The 19,932-nt window shown below is 46.9% G+C and overlaps 1 protein-coding gene across 1 annotated transcript; it reads right to left on the bottom strand.

Annotated features, from left to right (window-relative positions):
* Positions 1-2,253: 2,253 nt before the first annotated feature.
* LOC121297485 lies at positions 2,254-9,538 on the bottom strand. The gene is made up of 4 exons (XM_041223834.1): positions 9,497-9,538; positions 9,125-9,280; positions 4,293-4,362; positions 2,254-3,765 (listed from the first exon to the last, which is right to left on the bottom strand). The coding sequence occupies exons 1-4, from the start codon at positions 9,536-9,538 to the stop codon at positions 3,245-3,247; spliced, it is 789 nt and encodes a 262-aa protein (XP_041079768.1). The 3' UTR covers positions 2,254-3,244.
* Between the last annotated feature and the right edge of the window lie 10,394 nt (positions 9,539-19,932).

Genomic DNA, 19,932 nt, shown 5'->3' with positions numbered 1-19,932 from the left:
GGGAAAAATAGGAGCCGAAGCGTTAAATAATCTTCCAGACAGCTGAATGAATACATTCATGAGCGTGTAGACCTATGAGCCTGTGCTCAGTATGGACAGTCTGTCAGGCAGGTGCGTTGCGCAAAGCGCGGATTCAGCCGAGCAGGCAGGTAGAGAGATTTCTATGGGGACGCCCTCTATAGAGACACGCCTGCCTTAACTCGCCTGAACCCTGCTCGCTCACCCTTTCCATCCTCACAGCCTGCTCGCTTTGACCAGCCACTGCCCCCGTGTGGCTGTGTGAAGACACTGCAGGGCACTGTGGCACTGTGCTGTTGGTAGATAAGTATGAGTTCTGGGTGCTCAGCTGATGGCTCTGCTTGTTTATCAGCTGATGCTTATAGGGCTGTGCTGCTAGTAGATAAGTATGAGTCTGGATGCTATTTGTTTTGGTGCCGTCTGTGAAGACAGCCTTGGCTTGTTGCGGTAACAGAACTTGTTTTGAAAATCTGACTCCAGAGAACTCAACGCTTACTGTTCATTATTAGTCTGGGTTTGTTGTTTTAAGAGAGCGTTTAGAATGCCTCCATGTATTTCTATATGATGCAACCACAGTGAACTAGCTAGTGTGCCAGGTTAATGGATTACAGACGTGAGTCAGACAGAGCCCTGCCTCTCACAGGTGTGCCAGTCCCAGGGAGGGGGGGATGTGTGTGTGTGTGTGTGTGTGTTCATATGAATGCTGCAAACACACACACACACACACACACACACACACACACACACACACTGAGACGCATGCAGCAGCTGTGAGTCACAGCACCTCTGGCCATGACCCACATTCCAGAGCCCGCCCACTTACTCTTACACACAAATAGCAAACTGAGACGTTTGACTCTGCACACTGCTGTGAATCCCCCCCCCCCCCCCCCCCCCATGCATATATATATATATATATATATATATATATATATATATATTATAGGTGGACACTTTATTTGAAACAACCCTAATTCAGTATTCTGTTTCATTTGTATAACACCCTCCCCCTCCGTTACTGCCATTTCACTCCTCCCCCCATCACTGTGTACACGGCATGAATGTCAGGTGAGCATTAGCTTATTAAAATGCATGAGGCAAGTCTCTTAGCGCCATCTGGTGGCTTTGCTTGGTATATACCGCAGCGGCCGGTTTAATAGGTTCCATTTCTTTTCACGCTACGTACTGGCAGGTTTTGCTGTTCTTTCTGGTACTAAAGATGATACAGGGCAGAAAATGATTTTTTTTTAAATCTTAGGGATCCTTATACCTGTAGGATTAGCGTGTTTGTGCGAGGAGGATTTGTATTGGGATTAAGATTATTATTAGGACTGTTTGTTAGGGATGAGGGATGTTTGGAAGGTTTGCATTGGGAGTAAGATTATTATTAGGACTGTTAGGGATGAGGGATGCTTGGAGGGTTTGTATTGGGAGTAAGATTATTATTAGGACTGTTTGATAGAGATGAGGGATGTTTGGAGGGTTTTTATTGGGAGTAAGATTATTATTAGGACTGTTTGATAGGGATGAGGGATGTTTGGAGGGTTTGTATTGGGAGTAAGATTATTATTAGGACTGTTTGATAGGGATGAGGGATGTTTGGAGGGTTTGCATTGGGAGTAAGATTATTATTAGGACTGTTAGGGATGAGGGATGTTTGGAGGGTTTGTATTGGGAGTAAGATTATTATTAGGACTGTTTGATAGGGATGAGGGATGTTTGGAGGGTTTTCATTGAGAGTAAGATTATTATTAGGACTGTTTGATAGAGATGAGGGATGTTTGGAGGGTTTGCATTGGGAGTAAGATTATTATTAGGACTGTTTGATAGAGATGAGGGTTTGCATTGGGAGTAAGATTATTATTAGGACTGTTTGATAGAGATGAGGGATGTTTGGAGGGTTTGCATTGGGAGTAAGAATATTATTAGGACTGTTAGGGATGAGGGATTGCACTATCTTCACTGCACTATCTTCTTTCAGCAGTAGATGGCATTGTTTCACCATGTGTGTGTTTATTGTTGTTGTTTTGTTTCATAACAGATTTCCCTTTAGAAAAAAAAATTAAAAAATACAAAAACAGCCTTTGTGTTTATAATAATGTGCAATTTGTATTATAAAAAATGAGACTGACTTCCATTTAGCATTCCTAAATAAAAGCAAAACAGTTTCTGATGAATTCCTAGCAGCTGGGCTTTATGAGCAGAACTTAGACACAAGGACATAGCGACAAGGGAAAGGCTGTCAGGATTTATTATCACAGAGCCCACTGCAGTACCTGCAACCAATAAATACATCCACTTCATAACTTTGTATTGCATTGATGGGCAATTTTAAAATGTACACAATACAAAAAGTATCAAAGACAAAAAATGTGAAACATCTTTCATTTTTCGCTCTTCTCCCAACCATTTGACAAAGAAAAGCAACAGTGCTGTGACAGTGGGGTCTGATCCTGTGTACAGGGAGGATTCATCCAGCACTCCCCAGTGCTACAAGATCACCTCTCCTCGATGAGGTCGCAGCAGGTCCTGACGCGACACCCACCCCTCTCTGTGAGGTCACGTTGCTAAGCCTTGCCCCCAAGAACAGTATTGCCAGGAATCCCCATGTGAGAGCCCAAGGGATTCCTGGGAAAACTGGACCCCGAGGGCAAGGTGAGGGAGGGACAGGGAGGAAAGCAAGGGCTGGTTCAATGGTGTTGGAAGAAGATTTTTGTGGGATTTTATAAGTTTATACAGCTAATGGGTAAAACTATCTATACAGCGTTTCAGCTGGTGCTTTTTCAGTGTGGGCTGATTGAACAATTAATGCAGCAGCTGCGATAAACTAAACTCGTTTTTATTTCCAAACGAATGTGTGTTCATTTAATCCAAGCACACCAGAGGACTTTCCTTGGTTCTGACTCGGCGTAGAGGTGAAAGTACCTACCTTTCCAGACAACGCCCCCATGTGGCAGCACCCCCCCTGTGACAGCACCCCTCTGTGACAGCGCTCCCCTGTGGTAACTCCTCCCATGTGGCAGTGCCCCTCTGTGACAGCGCCCCCTTGTGACAGCATCCCTCTGTGACAGCGCCCCCTTCCCGAGCTACAGTGCTTCATCTCAGACTCCCAACTGACCAGAGATGCAGCACTGCACCGTGGGGGGGAGGCTGCTTATCCAGTAACACCAGAGTCCAGGGATCCATTAGAAGCAGTTCTAGCCAGCCTATAAAGCAGTTATTATTACTATACAGTTTGCCCCAAACAGCAGTCCCATGACAGAGAGATCCTTCCTCCCCTGAGGGCAGCGTTACATGTGGATCCCCTGACAGAGAGGTCCTGTCCTCCTTTGAGCACAGCGCTGTGTGTGGAATCCCATGAGAGAGAGATCCTTCCTCTTCTGAGTGCAGTGCTGCGTGTGGATCCCATGACAGAGAGGTCCTGTGCTCCTCTGAGCACAGCACTGCGTGTGGATCCCGTGACAGAGAGGTCCTGTGCTCCTCTGAGCGCAGCACTGCGTGTGGATCCCGTGACAGAGAGGTCTTGTGCTCCTCTGAGCGCAGCGCTGCGTGTGGATCTCATGACGGAGAGGTCCTGTGCTCCTCTGAGCGCAGCACTGCGTGTGGAATCCCAGTGCACGGACAGGAAATGCCCACTCCTCGTCTTATTGTTTCCTGTATCCCTGCCTTCTGCGATCAGGGCACATTCCTCAGCACTGCGTTCCCACACAGCTTGTTTAAAGTACAGCCCCACTGCTGCAAACTGTGCTGTATATACGAGGGAGAGAGGGAAAGAGGGGGAGAGACAGGGAGAGGGAGAGGGAGAGAGAGGGAGAGAGAGGGAAAGAGGGGGAGAGAGAGTGAGAGAAGGAGAGAGAGGAAGACAGGGAGAGAGAGCAAAAGGGAGAGAGAAAGATAAAGAGGGGGGAGAGAGAGGGAGAGGGAAAGAGGAGGGTGAGTGAGGGGGAGAGGGGGGAGGGAGGGGGAGTGAGGGGGAGGGGATGGGAGAGGAGGGGGGGGAGACTCTGGAGAGGGGGAGAGAGAGAGAGAGGGAGGGAGGCAGAGAGGCTCCTGTCCTGGCTCCATTCCAGACAGGTACAATACACCCTGACTGTGCTGAACTCCCATCCTTCCTTCTACTATTTATTTCTCCCTCTAGCTGAATGTACCCATCTTTCAGCTAAACTCCTAGCTATTGCCTTGTTCCAGATAGTCAGTGTGAGAATGCCATCTGTCTGCTCCCCTCAGCTCTCTAGTGCAGTATACTGTACATTATAGAACAAAGCTACATTTACCTTGGTCTCCTCCTCCTTGCAGTCCTGCTTCTCTTCTTCCTCCAGATGTTTGTGTTTGATTTATTGTACGCTGAAATAAAAAAGAATAACAGCAACACAAATAAAACCCAAGTGGAAAAACCTGTTCAGTTGAAGGCTAGCAGATGTTAAAGCAGCCTTGCGGTCTGTGACAGGATGGATTTTGTTTGCCAGAGTTGATTCCCCTTTCTCTGTCGAGCAATGCCCTAAGGCCTTCAAAAGCTGTCTCTGCATGCTGCTCCATAAAGCCGCTGAGAGCCTGCACAGAATGCATTGCTAGCAGGAAAAGCAGTCTTGCCGCCAGCCTGCCTCTCACCCTTGCAGAGGACCTGAAACATAGCAGAGAGGCCGGGAGACTTTGGGAGAGGCTGTGAGATGTTGGGAGAGGCTTGGATAGGCTGGGAGAGGCTGAGAGAGGCTGTAAGAATCTGGAAGAGGCTGGGACAGGTTGTTAGAGGTTGGGAGACCCCAACCCCAATGCTGTTCTCAGGGTTACACTATAGACCTCCCCCATGCTGTTCTCAGGGTTACACTATAGACCCCCAATGTCTCAATGTTACTGGGTGTGTTCTGTCTTATATTGGTCAGCACACAACTGGGGCCGTTCCCACAACCTTTTCAAAATGTCTTGCTAATTCTATGTGTGGATTTTATAACTTATCCCAGAGGGGGGACGGGGGGAGGGGGAAGAAAAATAGAAGAAAGAAGCCCATGAGAATTCCTCAGCTGCTTTGACAGCTTTCCGAGACGAGACTTTAGGTTAGTGAACTCCGCTCTAGGAACCTGGCTCTGATTGTATTTTTAGGATGGTGGAAAATGTAAGTGCGCTCTTGATAAACATTCGCTCTCCAAAGCGAGCAGCTGGTGATGGAAGAAGAGATTACTATTCCCAGCTTGGCTGTGCTGCTGCTTGAGAAAAGCACACCAATCTACCCTGCATTCACCAACACACTAATCTACACAACCCTGCATTCACCAGCACACTAATCTACACCACCCTGCATTCACCAACACACTAATACACACCCTGCATTCACCAACACACTACCCTGCATTCACCAACACACTAATACACACCACCCTGCATTCACCAACACACTAATCTACACCACCCTGCATTCACCAACACACTAATACACACCACCCTGCATTCACCAACACACTAATACACACCACCCTGCATTCACCAACACACTAATACACACCACCCTGCATTCACCAACACACTAATCTACACCACCCTGCATTCACCAGCACACTAATACACACCACCCTGCATTCACCAACACACTAATACACACCACCCTGCATTCACCAACACACTAATACACACCACCCTGCATTCACCAACACACTAATACACCACCCTGCATTCACCAGCACACTAATACACACCACCCTGCATTCACCAGCACACTAATACACACCACCCTGCATTCACCAGCACACTAATACACACCACCCTGCATTCACCAACACACTACACCACCCTGCATTCACCAACACACTAATACACACCACCCTGCATTCACCAACACACTAATACACACCACCCTGCATTCACCAGCACACTAATACACACCACCCTGCATTCACCAGCACACTAATCTACACCACCCTGCATTCACCAACACACTAATACACACCACCCTGCATTCACCAACACACTAATACACACCACCCTGCATTCACCAACACACTAATACACACCACCCTGCATTCACCAACACACTAATACACACCACCCTGCATTCACCAGCACACTAATACACACCACCCTGCATTCACCAGCACACTAATCTACACAACCCTGCATTCACCAGCACACTAATCTACACCACCCTGCATTCACCAACACACTAATACACACCACCCTGCATTCACCAGCACACTAATCTACACAACCCTGCATTCACCAACACACTAATACACACCACCCTGCATTCACCAGCACACTAATACACACCACCCTGCATTCACCAGCAAACTAATCTACACAACCCTGCATTCACCAACACACTAATACACACCACCCTGCATTCACCAACACACTAATACACACCACCCTGCATTCACCAACACACTAATACACACCACCCTGCATTCACCACACACTAATCTACACCACCCTGCATTCACCAACACACTAATACACACCACCCTGCATTCACCAACACACTAATACACACCACCCTGCATTCACCAGCACACTAATCTACACCACCCTGCATTCACCAACACACTAATACACACCACCCTGCATTCACCAGCACACTAATACACACCACCCTGCATTCACCAGCACACTAATACACACCACCCTGCATTCACCAACACACTAATACACACCACCCTGCATTCACCAACACACTAATACACACCACCCTGCATTCACCAGCACACTAATCTACACCACCCTGCATTCACCAACACACTAATACACACCACCCTGCATTCACCAACACACTAATCTACACCACCCTGCATTCACCAACACACTAATCTACACCACCCTGCATTCACCAACACACTAATACACACCACCCTGCATTCACCAACACACTAATACACACCACCCTGCATTCACCAACACACTAATCTACACCACCCTGCATTCACCAACACACTAATACACACCACCCTGCATTCACCAACACACTAATACACACCACCCTGCATTCACCAACACACTAATACACACCACCCTGCATTCACCAACACACTAATACACACCACCCTGCATTCACCAACACACTAATACACACCACCCTGCATTCACCAACACACTAATACACACACACCCTGCATTCACCAACACACTAATCTACACCACCCTGCATTCACCAACACACTAATACACACCACCCTGCATTCACCAACACACTAATACACACCACCCTGCATTCACCAACACACTAATACTACACCACCCTGCATTCACCAACACACTAATCTACACCACCCTGCATTCACCAACACACTAATCTACACCACCCTGCATTCACCAACACACTAATACACACCACCCTGCATTCACCAACACACTAATACACACCACCCTGCATTCACCAACACACTAATACACACCACCCTGCATTCACCAACACACTAATACACACCACCCTGCATTCACCAACACACTAATACACACCACCCTGCATTCACCAACACACTAATACACACCACCCTGCATTCACCAACACACTAATACACACCACCCTGCATTCACCAACACACTAATACACACCACCCTGCATTCACCAACACACTAATACACACCACCCTGCATTCACCAGCACACTAATACACACCACCCTGCATTCACCAACACACTAATACACACCACCCTGCATTCACCAACACACTAATACACACCACCCTGCATTCACCAACACACTAATACACACCACCCTGCATTCACCAACACACTAATCCACACCACCCTGCATTCACCAACACACTAATACACACCACCCTGCATTCACCAACACACTAATACACACCACCCTGCATTCACCAACACACTAATACACACCACCCTGCATTCACCAACACACTAATACACACCACCCTGCATTCACCAACACACTAATACACACCACCCTGCATTCACCAACACACTAATACACACCACCCTGCATTCACCAACACACTAATATACACACACCCTGCATTCACCAACACACTAATACACACCACCCTGCATTCACCAGCACACTAATACACACCACCCTGCATTCACCAACACACTAATACACACCACCCTGCATTCACCAACACACTAATACACACCACCCTGCATTCACCAACACACTAATACACACCACCCTGCATTCACCAACACACTAATACACACCACCCTGCATTCACCAACACACTAATACACACCACCCTGCATTCACCAGCACACTAATACACACCACCCTGCATTCACCAACACACTAATACACACCACCCTGCATTCACCAACACACTAATACACACCACCCTGCATTCACCAACACACTAATATACACCACCCTGCACACCACCCTGCATTCACCAACACACTAATACACACCACCCTGCATTCACCAACACACTAATACACACCACCCTGCATTCACCAACACACTAATACACACCACCCTGCATTCACCAACACACTAATACACACCACCCTGCATTCACCAACACACTAATACACACCACCCTGCATTCACCAACACACTAATCTACACAACCCTGCATTCACCAACACACTAATACACACCACCCTGCATTCACCAACACACTAATACACACCACCCTGCATTCACCAACACACTAATCTACACCACCCTGCATTCACCAACACACTAATCTACACCACCCTGCATTCACCAACACACTAATACACACCACCCTGCATTCACCAACACACTAATACACACCACCCTGCATTCACCAACACACTAATCTACACCACCCTGCATTCACCAACACACTAATACACACCACCCTGCATTCACCAACACACTAATACACACCACCCTGCATTCACCAACACACTAATCTACACCACCCTGCATTCACCAACACACTAATCTACACCACCCTGCATTCACCAACACACTAATCTACACCACCCTGCATTCACCAACACACTAATCTACACCACCCTGCATTCACCAACACACTAATCTACACCACCCTGCATTCACCAACACACTAATCTACACCACCCTGCATTCACCAACACACTAATACACACCACCCTGCATTCACCAACACACTAATCTACACCACCCTGCATTCACCAACCTCCTCTCCCGAGAGTCATTCAGGAAACCTACCTCAGGGCTGCCCTGCAGAGAGGGACCAGCCCAGATTACCAGCCCAGTCTGAAAGCCTGTGCCTCCCTGCTCCCCTCTTACTACTGTGAGGGGCAGTGCTGTGTGATGCACCAGTGGTAAGGATTCAGTTCCCTGTCGGTGAGATGAGACAAGGCTCTATAAACACGAATGCAGACCAGTCCGGCTCTTTTGCATAGAGGTTAAGTCTCTGGTTCGTGCCCAGCCTCGGCCCTGTTGCACTGCCTTCTCAAGCAACAAGTAAAAGGGTTTTTACAGCATTCAAAAGTGGAACTGCTAACCTCAAGGAAAGGAACCCGAGTGTTTGGATGAGTTGAAATGAGCAGCGGTCTGTTCTTGTTATGTTATGGTTACTGAAGTACCTGCACCTGGGCTGTTGATGTTTTCACAGGCCATAGTGAGTGCTGTGGGGTGCAGACTGACTAAATCTTTACATGCTCATTGAGTCATTGCGGGGTGGGAGGGGGGGGTGCTCTGGAGCAGCCAAACATTGCCTTTTAAGGTCTCCCTCTCATCCCCTCTCATCTTACTGAATCATCAAAACAGGAAGTGAGGCGAGGGGGGGCTCTGTCTCTTTCTCTCCCCACAACCTAGCCCCACGCCTCTCTCCATCTCTCTGTCTCCCTCTCTCTGTCTCTCCTTCTCTCCCTCCCCACCCCTACAGCAGCCCTTGTATTCAGTCACGGCTCTACAGCAGCCCTTGTATTCAGAGTCACAGTTCTACAGCAGCCCCTGTATTCAGTCACAGTTCTACAGCAGCCTCAATATTCAGAGAAGCAGTTCTACAGCAGCCTCAATATTCAGAGAAGCAGTTCTACAGCAGCCTCTGTATTCAGAGAAGCAGTTCTACAGCAGCCTCTGTATTCAGAGTAACAGTTCTACAGCAGCCTCTATATTCAAAGAAGCAGTTCTACAGCAGCCCCTGTATTCAGAGTCACAGTTCTACAGCAGCCTCTGTATTCAGAGAAGCAGTTCTACAGCAGCCTCTGTATTCAGAGAAGCAGTTCTATAGCAGCCTCTGTATTCAGAGAAGCAGTTCTACAGCAGCCTCTGTATTCAGAGAAGCAGTTCTACAGCAGCCTCAATATTCAGAGAAGCAGTTCTACAGCAGCCTCTGTATTCAGAGAAGCAGTTCTACAGCAGCCTCTGTATTCAGAGAAGCAGTTCTACAGCAGCCTCAATATTCAGAGAAGCAGTTCTACAGCAGCCTCAATATTCAGAGAAGCAGTTCTACAGCAGCCTCTGTATTCAGAGAAGCAGTTCTATAGCAGCCCCTGTATTCAGTCCTCTAGGTCTGAATTCCATTTCGGAAATTTCACATTCCACAGACAGCTTGTTGACTCTGTTGTTCTCTTCGTCTCCACGCTATGATTATTAATGGGCCACTGGGTCTCCCACACAGTTACATAGTGTAGCTCCTCCCCCTCTTCAACACATCTGCCGGACAAGGCCACTGGAGCACACTGCACGCTGATAAGAGTCTTTCAGTAGGGCTTCCTAATGTTAGAGCTGACAAACAGAATCTCACTTTTGAGACTCCGTGCGCACTCTATTCTTGCACTACAGCTGGTCCTGTCTCAGTACAGATTATACTAATGATATTTAACAAGCCCTGATAGAGCTGTCATTATTTCTTTGAGTGTGTGTGTGTGTGTACACTGTGTATATGCATGTGTTTGCATTTGTGTTTATATTTTTGTATTTGTGTTTATGCTGTGTGTGTATTTTTGTATTTGTGGTTATACTGTGTTTGTGTGTGTTTTTATTTGTGTTAATGCTGTGTGTGTGTGTGTGTGTGTGAGTAGCAGCCTCATTGCGCTGTGCTGTCCGGGTCTTGGGAACACCCTGCTGCCTGGTCTTTTGAGACAGCAGCTCTGAGAGCCTGGGAGTGAGGGGAGAGGGGAGAGGGGAGAGGGACAGCGCCAGACAAAGCCAGAGAGAGAGGCTGCTGGCTGGAGGAGCAGTTTGGGGTCATGTGAAAGAACGCTAACTTGATGGCTTCCAGACACCCTGGTCTTTAAAAAATAAACTGTTTCCTTATCCCCTCATCCCTCTCTTTATTTATCTATCTATCTGGTATGTGTAAACTATTCATTTCATATATATATATATATATATATATTATATATATATATATATATATATATATATATATATATATATATATAGCATAAATTAATTTTCCTTGATAAATAAAAACACCACAGAACTTAACATACCCTCAGCTCTATATCTAGGGTCCCTCAGCTCTAACCACTAGACCACACTGCCTCCCTCCCAGTCCCTCAGCTCTAACCACTAGACCACACTGCCTCCCTCCCAGTCTCTCAGCTCTAACCACTAGACCACACTGCCTCCCTCCCAGTCTCTCAGCTCTAACCACTAGACCACACTGCCTCCCTCCCAGTCTCTCAGCTCTAACCACTAGACCACACTGCCTCCCTCCCAGTCCCTCAGCTCTAACCACTAGACCACACTGCCTCCCTCCCAGTCCCTCAGCTCTAACCACTAGACCACACTGCCTCCCTCCCAGTCCCTCAGCTCTAACCACTAGATCACACTGCCTCCCTCCCAGTCTCTCAGCTCTAACCACTAGACCACACTGCCTCCCTCCCAGTCTCTCAGCTCTAACCACTAGACCACACTGCCTCCTCCCAGTCTCTCAGCTCTAACCACTAGACCACACTGCCTCCCTCCCAGTCCCTCAGCTCTAACCACTAGACCACACTGCCTCCCTCCCAGTCCCTCAGCTGTAACCACTAGACCACACTGCCTCCCTCCCAGTCCCTCAGCTCTAACCACTAGACCACACTGCCTCCCTCCCAGTCCCTCAGCTCTAACCACTAGACCACACTGCCTCCCTCTCAGTCCCTCAGCTGTAACCACTAGACCACACTGCCTCCCTCCCAGTCCCTCAGCTCTAACCACTAGACCACACTGCCTCCCTCCCAGTCCCTCAGCTGTAACCACTAGACCACACTGCCTCCCTCCTAGTCCCTCAGCAGTAACCACTAGACCACACTGTCTCCCTCCTAGTCCCTTAGTTCTAATCCCTGGAGTTGTTTACTGGAGCTTTAGATCTTTAAAGCCAGGCCCTTGACATGATAATCTATCAGCTTTACAGTCATTACCCAGACTCCTGACCTGTGCTTGACACTGCCTGGACCCCCAGTGCTTTACATTAGGACTATTAGAGGGTATTAGAGGATTATTCGAGGGGTATTAGAGGGTCGTTTTCAATGCAGGACCTGGCATTTCCATCAGACCGCGCTCTACTCACAACAGCTGGGCACATCTGGAGCCCCGGCCTCCCTGCTCACTGAGTTCCCAGGAAGAAAGAGCGGGAGGGGAACTGGACAAGCTAACCATGCCTTGGTCACTCGGGAGCTTTCCCACGATAGAAAGATAAACAACCCATTTACTGCATGAGCTAATCCCTTCTGGAAGGACTCATAGGAACAGGTTTTCATTGCTGTATAGTATTGATTGATTTCAGCTAATCTAGAAACACAAATACTTACTGGTAATTAAAAACAGTAACGCTATTGAATGACATTGCTTTGAGAGAGAGAGAGAGAGAGAGAGAGAGAGAGAGAGAGATTAGATTTTTTTTTTTTATATATATATATATATATATTAAAAAGGAAAGGAAGTATAAGTGCAGTGCACAAAAATAAAGAAATGAAAATGTGTTTTAATAATTACTTCATCACTTAAATCTTTTGTGTTTATCCCCCCCCGATTTGTTTAAAATCTATGCATTATTGTTTACAATGACATTATTGTTATTATTGATTGCTGTTCTTTTTTGTATTGTCGCTAGTGATTTACACGTTACCCTTTAAGTTCTGTTCATTTGAATGTTTTGGTCTGAGTTTCATTGCAAGAGTTTCATAGCAATAGAGTTTCATTGCAATACAGTTTCATTGCAATAGAGTTTCATTGTATTGGATTAACACTTTGAAGTAACGACCTGACTACGTTCTTCCCTGGAACAAACTGGAATACAGCCTTTAAATGAAAAACAAGTGAAGTAAATGAAAAAAAATGTGGATACAGGGTGGCCCAATAACGCAGCACTGCCAACATCCCACAGCATCTCAAAGTGCTTCACATGTCGGCTCAACTAGAAATAGCTTAAAACGATTTCTCGGAAAAGAGCTACTCATTCACTCTTCAACTGCAAACCCAAGCTGGCCTTCTCTCTAAAACTGAGGCCCCGTGCTTTAGCCACTGTACCCCAAGTTCCCCTCTAACCCCAGAGGCCTCCTCTGCAGGGCGTTGGGGAGCAGGGGAGCTGCCTTGAGAATGAAACCTGCAGGCTGCTGTTCACCTGTCCTATACCTGCAGCTCAGCCTCGCTGTCACTGAAACGAAACCTGCAGGCTGCTGTTCACCTGTCCTATACCTGCAGCTCAGCCTCGCTGTCACTGAAACGAAACCTGCAGGCTGCTGTTCACCTGTCCTATACCTGCAGCTCAGCCTCGCTGTCACTGAAACGAAACCTGCAGGCTGCTGTTCACCTGTCCTATACCTGCAGCTCAGCCTCGCTGTCACTGAAACGAAACCTGCAGGCTGCTGTTCACCTGTCCTATACCTGCAGCTCAGCCTCGCTGTCACTGAAACGAAACCTGCAGGCTGCTGTTCACCTGTCCTATACCTGCAGCTCAGCCTCGCTGTCACTGAAACGAAACCTGCAGGCTGCTGTTCACCTGTCCTATACCTGCAGCTCAGCCTCGCTGTCACTGAAACGAAACCTGCAGGCTGCTGTTCACCTGTCCTATACCTGCAGCTCAGCCTCGCTGTCACTGAAACGAAACCTGCAGGCTGCTGTTCACCTGTCCTATACCTGCAGCTCAGCCTCGCTGTCACTGAAACGAAACCTGCAGGCTGCTGTTCACCTGTCCTATACCTGCAGCTCAGCCTCGCTGTCACTGAAACGAAACCTGCAGGCTGCTGTTCACCTGTCCTATACCTGCAGCTCAGCCTCGCTGTCACTGAAACGAAACCTGCAGGCTGCTGTTCACCTGTCCTATACCTGCAGCTCAGCCTCGCTGTCACTGAAACGAAACCTGCAGGCTGCTGTTCACCTGCCCTATACCTGCAGCTCAGCCTCGCTGTCACTGAAACGAAACCTGCAGGCTGCTGTTCACCTGTCCTATACCTGCAGCTCAGCCTCGCTGTCACTGAAACGAAACCTGCAGGCTGCTGTTCACCTGCCCTACACCTGCAGCTCAGCCTCGCTGTCACTGAAACGAAACCTGCAGGCTGCTGTTCACCTGCCCTACACCTGCAGCTCAGCCTCGCTGTCACTGAAACGAAACCTGCAGGCTGCTGTTCACCTGTCCTATACCTGCAGCTCAGCCTCGCTGTCACTGAAACGAAACCTGCAGGCTGCTGTTCACCTGCCCTACACCTGCAGCTCAGCCTCGCTGTCACAGAAGCTGCTTTGTAAGTTAAAAAACAGCTGAACTTCACAAACCCACATTTTGATCTTTTGCTCCACTATTGTGGTTTTCACATTACCATTAGGCCTGAAGTCCCCAAGGGCTGCCATTCCCTATGCTTTCACATGATTCATGTACTATACTATAGAGGATTGACACCCAGACACCCAGACAGACAGACACCCACCCAGACACCCAGACAGACAGACACACTCACACCCGGACAGACAGACACACACTTAGCTGCAGGTGTTGTCTTGTATTTAATATAAAAAATCTTTATTAAAAAAATAAAAAATAAATGACTTACCTGTCCCAGTGCTTTGCTCCAGCTATCCCTCCGCACCCATGGGGCAGGTGGGTGGGTTTTGGGAGTGGGGGGTGAGGAGGGGGCAGCTCTCTTTCTGGGCACCCCTCCGGAGCCTCACAATCTGGACATCTTTCCTGAGACGAGGTTCCCTTTTGAAGCCTGAGCAGCACGGGGAGCAAACTTTTCTTTTCCCTTATATGAGCTCAGAGGCAGGCCTGTCGACAGGCCGGCACATTTGGGAAAGCCCACAGAGCCATGTGATTGGCTGGAGGGGGGGCCCCTGCGACCCCCACCCTGTGACCCGACAAAGGGGGAGGGGAGGGGGGAAAGGGGAGCAAAGGAAGCCGCCTTTGACAATTTTCATATTTCTTCTAAATTTGGAGATTTCTGCCCAGGCTGGAGTCTTGGCTGCCTCCCCCACCCCCCCCAGATGTCCATGTGGAAACCATTAAAGACTGAGAGCTTTGGGATTCCTGGCAGCGCCAGGCTTGGGAACATGACAGGATTGCTCAGACACAGTTATCTGGAATAAATAACTTCCTCTCCCAGCCCGACTCACCCATATGGGAAAGCGCTTGCTCACGGCAGGCTGGGATTAGTATACAAAAAAGAAAAGGAAAAAAAAGGTCTCTTTTTGTTTATTTTTGAATGGGGGGAGGCGGGTGAAGAGAGAGAAACCTTGGGAGCCAGACCAGGTCCTGTTAACCCTTTCCTGAAGGGATCCCTTTGATTCAGAAACCGGAGAGAAGAGGAAAGAGAAGCATGTGCTCCTGACAGAACAATAGGAGAATACAACAGAGTGTAACTGTGAAAAGAAAACCCACACATGACAACCGACTCCGAGTTGATTGTTTAGGTTAGAGCAAGAGCTGAGCTCGTTGCCTGCCTTCCACTTGCAGTAAGCCCCGTGATGAAGTTCAAGGTTATCTGAATGCTTGGGCAGTGTTGCAGTTTGAAATACTAGTCTGTGCTATCATAATGAAATGCATGCTGATAGGAGAAAATCACACTTATATGTAAAGTTTACCACTGCCTTTTTGTCCCCCTCTCCTCCCTCCTCAGTGTCTGTGCAGTCTCATCAGCCCATCCTCTCTGTGTTTAAAGGTGCTGTCTCCTGGTCAAAAGCGCTGCCAGACTTAAAGAAAAACTACATCTAGAGGAGGGTGGGAGGTGGGAAAAACAAGCGAGGCAATGTTAGTGTAGCTGTTTGTTAACTGGACCACTGGTTAGCTCGCTGATCCAGGAAGGTCATAGCTCTCCCTCCCCGAGAAGCCTTAAAAAGGCAATGTTTGGGGAAGAATCTCTGTTTACATCTCCCATAGACTGGGGCTGTTGAGAAAAAGAACGAAAAACCTGCTGTCAGCGAGTGCCTCAGAGCCTGGCTGGCCACAGCATTAATAACTAAATAGATTGTGCTTTATTTTTGGAATTGAGTCTTACTTGTCCATCTTTGGGCTTCATGTTATCTTTTCCTCTCTGCGGCTCTGGGCAGCTGGTCATTTTTCCTATGCTCATGTCCTCTGTACAGGTTTGCAATGTTGAAAAGCTTTACTGCTGGGCTGAAATCCCTGTCCTGTGAATTTCAACAAGATTGCAAACAAAACTGGGTTGCAATGGCTCGTCATGTCAAAGATGGACATGTTTCCAATGAGGTGACATCAGCACATCACATCAGCACTTCCACAAAGCCCCGTTGCAATGTCATAGCAACTGTCCGCTCCGCTCCACCATATTAGCAGCCATTCACGCTGCTGCAGATGTTGAAGACTTGAAACTCCTTCAGAAACATGCCAAGAAAAAGGCCTTGTGTGTGTGTGTGTGTTATTTGTTTCTTGTACTGCGTTGTAAATGTTAATGCAGCACCTTTTAACTCTTTTAATGAGTCGTTCAATTCAAACAAACCCCTATGTTTGTACACTAAGCAGGGTCCTGTGCTGGACACTCCCTTCCACTCAAGGGTTAAGAATGTGTTTGGAATAAAAGCCCAGGGCTGGAAACAGCAAGGCTACCTGCCCTGCTATAGTGCTCTCAAGCACGCAACATCACCTTGCTGCTAAATCTCTGCTGACTAGCAGTCCATGATTAGAATGGCATTGTAATGGCGCGCCCTTTGTCTTTTGCACTCAAGCCCTGGCTGTGTACATGAAATATCCTGAGTTTGCAGTAGACTCCCTGCCTCCCACTACAGAGGGAGCAAACCCAGCCCTTATTTGGAAATAGCGACAGTTCTAATAAAGTTCCTTGGAGTCAGAATGTGTGTTTTTTTTTTTTTTTAATTCCCTGTTAAAGTCTGGGCCAGCTGGTTAACTGTTACGGTTCTGAAAATAGTCTGTTTCTTTATCTTCTCAAATACAAATGCTCCTTTTTTAAAGCACTTTTTTAAAACATTTACAGCTAGGATGTAATTCAAAGCACACATTAAAAAAATAAACACAGCATTGCAAATCGATGCAAATCTCTGCTCTTGTAGCTATGGTAAAGAATTGTAAGATTCTGCTAATTCAAATGAGAACTGGCTGCCTATTTACCTACTGTCTTTGTTAAGTGGATAAGATTTATACAGCAGTGTCAATAACGTTACACCCTGATGGATGTGGTGTATATGCAGTCACACTACAGTATTGCTGGCAGTGATATGGAGGATATTACCTCTGCATATTTCTACACTCTCACTGCTGGGCCTACGGCAGTTCAAAGTATTCTATAGATTTCTTATGTCTTGCAAATGCTGCTCCTTCAATGCTTATTTTTTAAACCTGACTGAATTCAGTCACTATCGCTTCAGCCCTTTGTCTGGTTCCTTTTGAAAGTACTGCAGACTGGCTGTAGTATACTTAATTACAAAACTCAGCGGACTGTCTCATCCAATCAGATCCCAGGCTTGCCTGGCGGTCACTATCGCTCTGTAGATGCCCTGAGAGACTGACGGACTGATGGAACAGTTGCAGGAAACCTTTCTGAAAGATTTAAAATCATGACCTGCAACCTCCTTCAGAAGGTAGAAATCAGATCTACGAGTCTTGTTAAGTGAGGGTGTCACATGCTTTTCAATTCTTTTTTTATTTCTGGTTGTTTCTAGTAGCTTTGCCCTCTTTAAATGTCACGCCATGCTGTTTGTCCAAGCCTATATGCTGTGTGCACAATTCATTTTCCAGGGAAATGTATGCATTGCCTAATGATCGCAATACTTTCTGCCTGATGTAATTCCCCTCCTGCATGCCAATCAAAGCCAGAAACTCCAGCCCTGGCAGCGGAGCCGCCTACACTAGACTTGTGTACACACTTCCAATTCTCAGTGTGTCTGCACGGACACACACTGAAACACACACTGCAACACACACCCAGCATCCCAGAATAACAAAGGCACTCCCTCCCTCTCAAGGGCCCTTGATTTCAGAGCAGTCTGCATTGCTGGGACTCACCAGGATACTTTGTCACATGGCTCATTCTACCCTGCCATCTTGACTTCCTAACCTTGCTGTTCTGGTAGAACATTGTGCAGGCGGTTCTATTTGATACAAGCCAGTATCTATCCTGTGAGTGGGCAAACTGGCCAGCTCTGAGCTTGTGGTGAAAATCAGCGTGTTTCTGCCTCACTGCCCTGGACTGTTTCGTTATGAATATATACTTCATTAAACACTTGCAGCTGTTTAATGTTACATTGTTTCCAGGCGATATAAGCGGTCCCACACAAAGACATTTCAGATGGCTGAATCCCATCTATATCAGGCTCTAGTGTGCCTTACACTTTCATCAGCCCAGTGCTCATTTTAAGACAGTATTTACTGAACTGGCTAATCTGTTTCAACCAGCGAGTTGTTTGCCTAATGACTTTCCTGGGAGTTTTGACATTCTGAAGCAGCAATGTTTTTGTACGCATCCTTTCTTAAATTTTACCCAAAAAAGGCAATTCTTTATTTCTACGAAGACAGCAAGATTATGGTTGGATAAGCACCGCGTGGCAGTCCTGCTTTCAGACGGAAACAGTTAAGACAGCTAGCAGAGATCGATGAAGGAGCTTGCATTAACAAGCTAGGAAAAATAACCGGTCGCCAACTAACTCGCTGTGATGGAAAAATGCAACCCCCACCTGTAATTTAATGCACTGCTTAGTTTAAATAACCTGCTAAATCTGTCATGCACAGTTAGTGCATTTTTTATTTTTTATTTTTTTTTTGGTCAGAAGGTTTATCGTCCCCTTCCATTTAAAAATAGCCTCATGCTGTACCCGGCCTGTTTTGGTAATCTCAGTTTAGAGAATGCCTCAGATACTTCACTGTGGTTCACGTCTGGATTCTATCAGCAATAGGAAATGATGTTCACACATGAACGCAGTTAAGAGGTATGTTACCACTGCAGCCAATTCCAAGGTTTTCATCTTTTTTGGTGAAAAGGGAAACGCGCTCCTAGGGAAAAAAAAAACAAAACAAAAAAAAAAAAAAACACTGGGGCCAGTTTTGATAAGAGAACGTTCAGGTCATTGCCACAGCAACTGCGGCAGCCCATGCAACACTTAGTTCAATGTTCCCTTGCAAAATCCTAGGCACACAATTGACTATGTGGATTAATACATCGTATACTCTCCGTTTATATCACATACAAAGGTACAGCTGTGAGATTCTGAGCTACAAAACATTGTACTACATTAAAACTGCTTGAGAGAATACTTAGCACACCATTGGTCAGGGCTGCAGGGGATTAGTTTGTATTTATTTTAACCAGTCACTCTCAAAGATACAATCAACCATACCCATGTATAATCTCGACTCTGTCTCTCTCTCACAAGGAAGCGTTTCTGAGCGGAGTGAGGGAGGCAGTGTGCTCCAGTGGTCAGAGTGGACAGACTGGGACGGTTTGGTCCCGTGGTAATCTTTGTAGGCTATTTGGGGGTGTACACTAAATTCTTCTAAGACTAAGATTTCCTAGAACTTTACTGTGTTGGAAATGAGACAGAAAAAAGTACTTGGAATAAAAGATTTTATTGTAAATGTTTATTTCCTCGAGAAATAACAAATATAACGTATAAATGTAGAA

This window comes from Polyodon spathula, chromosome 22 (genome assembly GCF_017654505.1).
Source record: "Polyodon spathula isolate WHYD16114869_AA chromosome 22, ASM1765450v1, whole genome shotgun sequence".
Lineage (NCBI taxonomy): Eukaryota > Metazoa > Chordata > Actinopteri > Acipenseriformes > Polyodontidae > Polyodon > Polyodon spathula.
The sequence above is the reverse complement of the archived record's forward strand: the minus strand, read 5'-3'. Positions and strand labels throughout refer to the sequence as shown.